This window comes from Teleopsis dalmanni, chromosome 2 (assembly GCF_002237135.1).
Source record: "Teleopsis dalmanni isolate 2A chromosome 2, ASM223713v2, whole genome shotgun sequence".
Classification (NCBI taxonomy): Eukaryota; Metazoa; Arthropoda; class Insecta; order Diptera; family Diopsidae; genus Teleopsis; species Teleopsis dalmanni.
The window spans coordinates 200116960-200125992 of NC_051847.1; the positions used below are offsets into that span (position 1 = coordinate 200116960).

Genomic DNA, 9033 nt, shown 5'->3' on the forward strand with positions numbered 1-9033 from the left:
TGGTGTTGTTGGTAGCAAACAAGAGATACCAATTTATGAGGAGCAGCAAGAAAACGATTATGATGCCACTGCGAGCACATCCGGCGTAACAGGATACGCTGGTGAAAACAATCAACATACCAACAGCGGTGCTGGTGGTGCGTTTAGTAATACGATTTACAATTTGCATGCAGCTGATACAACGCACAATAGCTTCCTCCCAATGTTAGACTGGCATGGCAAGACGGCAGCAGCTTTGTCAACAGCAGCCACATCAGCCTCACCATATACTGTAGCCTATCCAGCCTCATCATCATCCTCGTCGGGAACTTTGCATCAACATCAGTATCCACAACAGCAGCACGAACAACAATCGAGCGATAAAATCTCCGATGGCAATTTTCTACAACATTACGAGCATAATTCCGGTTACAATGAACTTTCAGCAGCAACGACATTTGAACAACAACGCCATCATCAACAACACTCACACCAACAACAGCAACAATATTTTAGTCCAAGTGCCGATAGTTTTTCGCCACATTCTGCATTCTCGTATGGCAGCAGTGCAGCGGATGCGAGTGAGCAAAATTTTTATGAACATCAGCACTTACCACCACACTCCCTGCCATCCTCAGCAACGTCCTCGGCAACAGCTCATGGCGGCGATGGCTATGATGACGCCACTAATTATCTATCGACCTCACATGCCACAAATACAAACAGCCAACCAGACGTTATAAACTATGTACCCTACCCGGTTGTGAAGAAGCTGCATGTACCTGTACATCAGCCTGTTAAGATTCCTGTCTCGCATGCTGTCATTGTGCCAATCAGCAAACCTGTGCCAATACAAATTCCTGTCGCACAACAGGTACAAGTGCCAGTCGAGAAGGAATTAAAAATACCTGTCGAACGTGTTGTGCCAATTCCAGTGGAAAAGCATATACCAGTGCCGGTGGAGAAACGTGTACCCTATCCCGTAGTCAAATATGTGCCCATCAAAGTACCACGTCCTTTTCCAGTTAAGGTGCCTGTTTTCAAAACTGTGCTCCACAAGGTTAAAGGAAGTTGGTGGTAACAAGTAGCTCTCAAGCATATCCACCTCCTACTATCAATTCATTTATTACTCTATATATACAAGTATACACATATATACAAACTATTTTCTATTGTCGTTAAATGTACGTATGAATGCAGAAATTTGCATTAGAATTTTAATTAAAATTTATTGGATAATTTATTATTGCATACTATTGTATACAACATTGAATAAAATACTTAATTAAATAAATAAAAATAAAATTCATGTTTTTGCTTTTTGTAATTACAAGGAAATTAATTGCACTTATTAAGTAAGAGCATAAGGAAGGCATTAAAAAGTAGCACTTTTATTAAACTAATTAAATTAATTTATTATCTAAACGTAAATACAATATTTCGAAAAATAATTAACAGATGCGTGTTCCCATCTAAAAAAGCATCCATCGTTAATTTGTCACACTAACAACGACGAAGGAAGTAATAAACAGATATTGTAGAGAGGAAATATATAAAAACTATTATTAAATTGTGACTTTTATTTTTATGTGTTCATATGAATAAGTTGATTTTATTAAATGACATTTGTTTAAGAACACACCCATCCCAAGACCTCATATACTGTTCTCCATTAGACTGGACTCAGTATAATTTCAATAGAGAAGAAAATTTTATAAAGCTGCAAAGGCATTATTCCTTTTTTAATCTCAAAAATTAGCATGAGTTCACCAACTAATATAACCGTATCACTGGAATAGTTGGAATGGTGTAGACTACTAATAGTTCAAGCTTGAGTTTAAACGAAATTTTATACACTCTTCATTAAGTCTTAAGGAACTTTTATAAATTCTTTTCTTGTAGAAAACATACCATTCTATATGCATCTTAGACAATAAGCATAACTTTTCTTGCCACTTTCAATACCACATATATTCTATTAAAGTTGATATGGATAATATGCTCGATAAACACATGTTTTAACCAATAAAAACTGAAGAAAAGTGAATTGACCTCCCTTGATTGCCAGCACGAAATGGATCTTTGGCAATGACCATAACTTTACTTTTCTTCAATGAGCCAGTTTTAGTACTATATAAATATCAATTAAAGTTCCTTATATCCCAAAAAGGCTCTTAAGGCTCCATAAACTTGAAACTTAAAAAATATAAATCACATGGATTGATTTCCACACCACATAGACATATCTATAATTTTCATATCGTATGCTTCTTCGTGGAAGTTTCTAGTCTTTAAAATTTCTTTTATATTTGATGGAAGTCTTAAATAAACTAATTATAATATCCCAGCAAATATCATAAATAACAAATTTATCAATCCATCACTTAATAGAGGGCTTTAAATTTTATCACAGAACTGTTGTAGGAATCGTCTGCGGCTTCGGAGTATCTTTGTAATAACTTAAAATTGTTGTAATATTTATTAGAAGTGGTTCACCACACTAAAAAATCCCATAAAGTTTTTCTAGTTATCAGTAACCACTCAATCATCATGCATTTATCCCTGTTTTATAGAAATTATTTCAGTTCGTATTAGAGTCTAACCTAACACAATGTTCTACACCCGAACCAATTATTTCAGTGTGCGCTACACATCATTTGCTCTATGGATGGATGTTGTCAATTTGAGAATGTTTATTGTCAAAGCAATTGATGATTGTTTGAATGAGAATTACATCGACCATAAAATGTAAGGAGAGTCTGGTAAGTTCCGAGTACTGAACCATTATTTTATTATACAGTGTTAGGCAATTGAAGTATTACCAACTACACACAGATATACCTGTTAAATTGATATTGCCAACTACGTGAAGTTCATACGAATGACAGCTGTTTATATTGTTTGCAAGCTACCACAAGCATTGGGGTCTTAGTTTTATAAAACATAGGTGCTTTAAGGTTAATTTTTTCTTGCCGATAATGGCGTGTCTTTTTATGACGAAAGAAACGATTTAAAAGTTAGATGGATTCGAATAGCAAAGAAAGGACAAAGACAAAATTTTAGGTGCTTTATATTTCGCTGGAAAATCACAACCAGCTATTGTTCATGAACTCAAACAGCTCAAAGAAAATGGAATACTTGTGTATCACATCAGATATCGTTATAGTAGTACAGGCAGTGTCGCCAAATGCCATTGTGGTGGACGAAAAAAAAATGGTCCGGAAATTGAAGGCTCGACTTTAAGGAAATCCAAGTCGTAATGATAAACAAATGGCCAAAGAACTAAAAATATTCCAGCCAAGGTAAAGCCTTACAAGTTCCAAAAGACATAAAATCTTAAAGTAAAGCAACAAAAAGTTAGACTAGAAAGAGCACAGGACTACGCTTGCACGAATGTGGCGAATTCCCATAGATTGTGTTCTCTGATGAGAAAAATATCTCTATTGTGCAGTTTATAAACTTTCAAAATGATCTTGTTTCCTTAACTGTACCCACTGCCGAAAATTTGAGACAACGAATTGACACCCGAAGTAATTTTTCATCTCCAGTAGTGGCATGGGTAGCTATGCCCGCCGAAACCTATGTATCTCATATTGAACTAGTTAACCAATTATTTAAATAATACACATTTCTCAATTAATTTTAAAAAGTATATGTTACTGTCGTCAATATTAAATCACGATAGTCTGTTAGTCTGTATTAATTTTCAGGGTACTCAAGGACTGTAGACTACAATATAGTCAAAATATTGATGACAGGAAAGTATAATTGTAAGAAGTTATTTTAAAATGTGTGCTGCTTGAACAATTAACCAATTAGTCCATTTAAAAATATATAATATAAATGAAATTTGATTATTATAATAATAAATTTAATTCTAAAAACGTTTTTTAATCTTACAAATGTTTGATGCGCCAGTAAAGTTCATCATAAATTTAATAAATATTTATTCCATTTAGTTTTTAGTATAGAATTATTTTATTTATGCAGTATTCATTATTTGTCCATTATACACTATTTGCTTAATAAAGCTATAAATTTTGGTCATTATTATTTGTTTACTTTCCTATTAAGAATTTTCCGGTTTCAATTATATTCGTAATTTAAAAATTCAATATAGCATAATTCTTCCAGAAATTATTATTTATCACGTAATTTTGTTTATTTTAAACATTTTCTCTATGAAGTTCAAATATTTTCATATATATTATATTAAACAGAGCAACATTCAAATATGAAAAAGTGTGGAAGACATGGAAATAGGCAAGCGGTGAGGCCACAAAACCGCAGGATATTGCATACGATTGTCCTGCATTTCATTTGAGTAAATTGAAAATGAAAATATTTGTTTTTGTTGCATATTTAAATTTGTTTATATTTCATATGCATATATGTAATTGTGCCAAAACCAAAGTAAATATATACTTTTATATAAATTTAAAAAACAACACGCGAATTTTGTGGAGCAAAGCGACACGAACTCACATGAAGCAAATTTCATGAAACAATGCAACAAAACACGCTTTGGCCATTGGTGACGTGCTGTTTAAATTATGACTCCAGCAAGGACATTAAAAGCACAGTGGGATATATTCACCAACCACATGAAGATTATAGGTGCGGTGGAAAGTGACTCCTGTCGACTCTGTCATGAGGAGAAGGAAATATCAGAACATATTCCAGCGGTGGCAAGACGTAGACTCGACTACTTTGGAAACGAGATCTTAGTCCCAAATCAAATAGGTAAAATTAAGCCTACAGCAATTACGAGATTTATGCATAGTCTAGAATTGTTTTAGTTAGACCTTTAGGCGCACAATAGATCTTTTAGGCCGAGGTGCATTCATAGGCTATTATTTAATAATACACCAACCATAAAAAATATGAATGTAAATATTTCAAGAAAATATAGGTACAATAATTATACTAAATATAAACGTTGTGGGCGTTTATATGTGATATATTTACAGAAGAAGTCAACACAAAGATATTTTCAAACATACGAACATGTATACTATGTAACCAGTTTATGTCAAATTTTGTTCTATATTTATCTTGTCATTTTTCTTATCACAATAGCCGCAATTTTTTCTTTCAGAGTAGCAAAAAGTGTACCTACGCTAGGAAGTGAGGTTAATAACGAAGCCTCTATTAAAGAAATACAGAGACTCCCCAACTTATCAGCGTACCTAATGACATGTATTCTGTCATAAACAAGGAGCACGCAGAGAAAGAATTACATGTTGCTTGCTATTAACAAATCCATTGATCCACAGTAACAAATAAATGTTGAAGAGATGATATGATTCGTATATCCTAATTTCTAATAAATAGACTCTGAGTATTAACGTGACACTATCATAATGATTGTTCCGAAAAAGCATTACTCTAACACATTCCTTTAGAAAGTTTGGGAATAATAAAAACAATAATAAGTTCTGCAGCAGATTTGAATACGTGAAATAGTTTAAGATATTTTCTATTTGGAATGCAAAAATTTAAAAAAGTTTGTATATTTTCGTTCACCTGATCTTGTAATTACCATATTAAAGTTAGATAAAAAGAAGAACAGAATATTTGAAACGTAGAATCGCAGTTTTTCCCTGACGGTCCCTTAAACTTAGAAGATGTTCTGTTTTTTTACTCTCCTTGTTGGAGAGCACGTTATAAAATCGGACGTGCTTAAAATAACTTAATCGCCTATGACCATTAACTAGTGCTGTCGTAGCTATTCTATCATATTTTACAGATTTCACCAAAATGAGATTGATAAGGTTGGCTTAGGTTTAAAAAATATGTGGTAATGCGAATTACAACATTTACTCTCAGACAGTAGATAAGTAATGTTCTTGAAATTGCCAAGAGTAAGCAAACTATAAGAATTTGTTAAGACACCTCCGAGATATTTGGTTTTTTTGATAGAATTGTGGTTTTTCCATAAAGAAAATGTTACTACTATTATTTCTAAGTAAAATTAATAAGACGTTTCAAGCGTCTTTGAAATCTGCTTGAGCAGTTCATTAATGTGAATAGATATAGATTGCTTTATATCTATTGCATTCATGTTAATAAAACTCCACAAAGTTTCCATAGCTCATCTTGAAACAAGTCTAGTACAAAAAAATTGCTTGCTCAATTCATTTACAGGATAGCTGCTTAGAGATAGTATTTATCAAAAGTCTTAGATTATTAAAGTATGAACAAGTATTTTAACTTAGAGTAATTAGAATGTTCAATCAAAAACATTCTAAATCCTTCTGGTAATTATTTCGGCACATATGCCGCAACAGATATTTCATTATCTCATTGTAACTAGTGTTTATTTAGGCGCATATGTCACAACAGATATGCATTCTTTCATTATAATTAGTGGTAATTTAGATATAAGCGCCACTATGAAACCCCATGACAAATGGTGTATAAAACACAAAAGTAGACTAAATAAAGCAATACTTTTTATACTCAAAACTCAAGACTATATTCCTCAACTGTTTGGAATAAAAGTCGGTATTATTTTTTCACGAATATTGACTTTTATTTCGAGTGTAAATTTTTGGTATATGCGTATTTCGGCAAATTCGCTTTTGCTTTCATCAAAAGAGATTCTAATATTGGAGTAGATATACATAAAAACTTTAAAAATTTAGGAAGAAAAGGATTATTATTATAACTAAATGGTTTATTGATAATTATCTGAACTAATACATACTCGTTTAAGATAAATTTTATACCCACTGTACACTTAAATACGGTGTTTAAAATTGTAGCCTATTTTTTTATTGCCAAATAAAAAAAAATTATTTTGACAAAAAGATTAAAAAAAAGAAAAAAGGAATTAAATAAAAATCCGCATATAAAAACACACCTTTTTCTTTTTGTTGTTAAATAATTTTTATTATATTGTCACAGCGCCTATTTGCCACTTTCCAGCGAGTACCAGGGGAGACATTCAGTAAATGATGCCAGAGCGCCTAGCGTCTAGGCAACGTTAAAGGCATAATGAGCATATCGTAATAAGCACATCCTTTATGGTTTAATATTCACATTTTTTTCTTTCTTTTCTTTTTTTTTTTTGTTTTTTGTTTTTTGTTGTTCTTTTCACTTTTAATCTTATCTAAAATAGCGAAAAGAAAAAAAAACTGTTATCTAAGCTGTTATTTTAATTACAACAAGAATTTTTAAGCGCCTGCATGGGGAATATATAACAGCAACAACAAAAAATAAAACAAAAATACAAGAACAACAAACGCAAGTAACAACAACAACAACTAAACATACAATATTAAAGCGCGTATTCAGGTTAATAACACGAAATGCCAACTGCTCTATTTGTCATATTATTTGTAGTGTTTAGCGTTTATATTTGAGTTTATATTTTACTTGTTTTACATGAGCAATGTTGCGTGGTTTTTATGTGAATTGCTAATTAAGATAAGTGAGTCTGATTTTCATTTTAATGAAAGCAGCAGCGATGTTGCGCTTTTAATGCCATTCACTGAACCGCCGCCATGCACACACTTCGCTGCTTATCTCAAAAAACAAAAAATCAAAAAAACAAAAGAAAACAAAAAAACAAAACAACACTGAAAAATTAAATGAAAAACCTTAGGAAACCAGCGAAATATAGCAACAACAATCAAGGCAGAGTAGGCGTTTGCCAAAGCACAGACTGCTTAAGTATTTTAATAGTTTCGCGTACGTAAGGAGACGACGAAATGGTTAACACATATTCTAACACTCACATACACACACAGACACACATCTACTACACACTATACACTCATAGTAAAGCGCCTTAAACAATTAATTTGCGTGTACGCCCACAACGTTTTCCATGGACAAACTAACACAACGACACCATCCAACTTCACTAACGCCTTTGCACTCTGAAGTGCGAACACTGGTCAGCAGCTAACACTGAGGTGTGGAAGTGTGCAAGTTGTAAAAATTCAAAAAAAAAAAAAAATATATATATAGAAAAAAAAATAAATAAAAACAAAAATAAAAACAAAGTAAGCAAGGCAACCGGAAGTTCGCTGTACTACGTTAATTAATCACACAAAAGGCTTCGTTTACACTGCTTAGTTTCACCGGTAAAAGTTGATTTGATAATTTTGAATAATTTTTTGAATAAAATTTTTTTATGAAAATCGTTACGTATTACCACAATGAATGTACTAGAATTTTATATTCTTGAACCACTCTATATTAGAAGAAAATGATAGATTATATCTACGTATAATAACGTTATTGGTTGAGTTTACGAATTTTTCTACAAAGTGGATTAGTCAGTTATAGCCTAGAGAGATTCATATACATTATCCGATTTTGAATATTAGGTTTGATATTCACCATAGATATTCACCATATAATATGCCAATAATCTATTCTTTTTTTAAAGCTGATCACTTGACTTATTTGTTATGTCCAGCTATATACATGTCTTGAACCAAATACTCAAAGAACTTACACCTACATAGAGCAGCAGAAAATATAAGACTTAGTTCCGTACTAGTAAGAATATCAAGTTGAAAAGTAAATCAAAATATATAGAAACACCTCTTACTATATCATTGACCTCCACTTTCAACTACAACTTACTGTGTTTCGACTAATCAGGTATTAATGCATTATACCGATTTTCTGGGCATATCCTTTTATAGAACTTTTCTCTGTACTAGTACGAATAGCAAGGAGTAAAGGAGAATAATAATATAGAAACGCCACTTTTCATGTTATTGATCTCCATTGAAAACTTCAACATGCTATCAGAGGATAGCCTTTTGATTAAATAAAAATAGAGGTGTTTTCACAATTTTCCAAACATAGGATGGATTTTTAGTATAGTTACAGATTTTGAGGAACTTTATTTCAATATTTTATATGTATGCTAACATAATTTTGAAAACTAGGGTCGCCAGTGGTCGAAATTCGACCAATAGAAAATACGATTTATTTATTTTAATAGTATTTAAATTTTATTGATGAATTTGATTAAAATATGAACAAAATCTAAAGAAAGTTGTAGAAAACAATTTAAAAAATAAATTAAAA

At 31.9% G+C, this 9033-nt stretch overlaps 1 protein-coding gene across 1 annotated transcript in view; it reads left to right on the forward strand.

Moving 5' to 3' along the window:
* LOC119676550 overlaps window positions 1–1060 on the forward strand; it is a 9853-nt gene extending 8793 nt beyond the window's left edge. Inside the window, exon 2 of the mRNA XM_038087791.1 lies at window positions 16–1060. Within this exon, the coding sequence (XP_037943719.1) occupies window positions 16–1060 (1045 nt within the window). The remainder of the gene's footprint in view (window positions 1–15) is intronic.
* Window positions 1061–9033: the final 7973 nt, after the last annotated feature.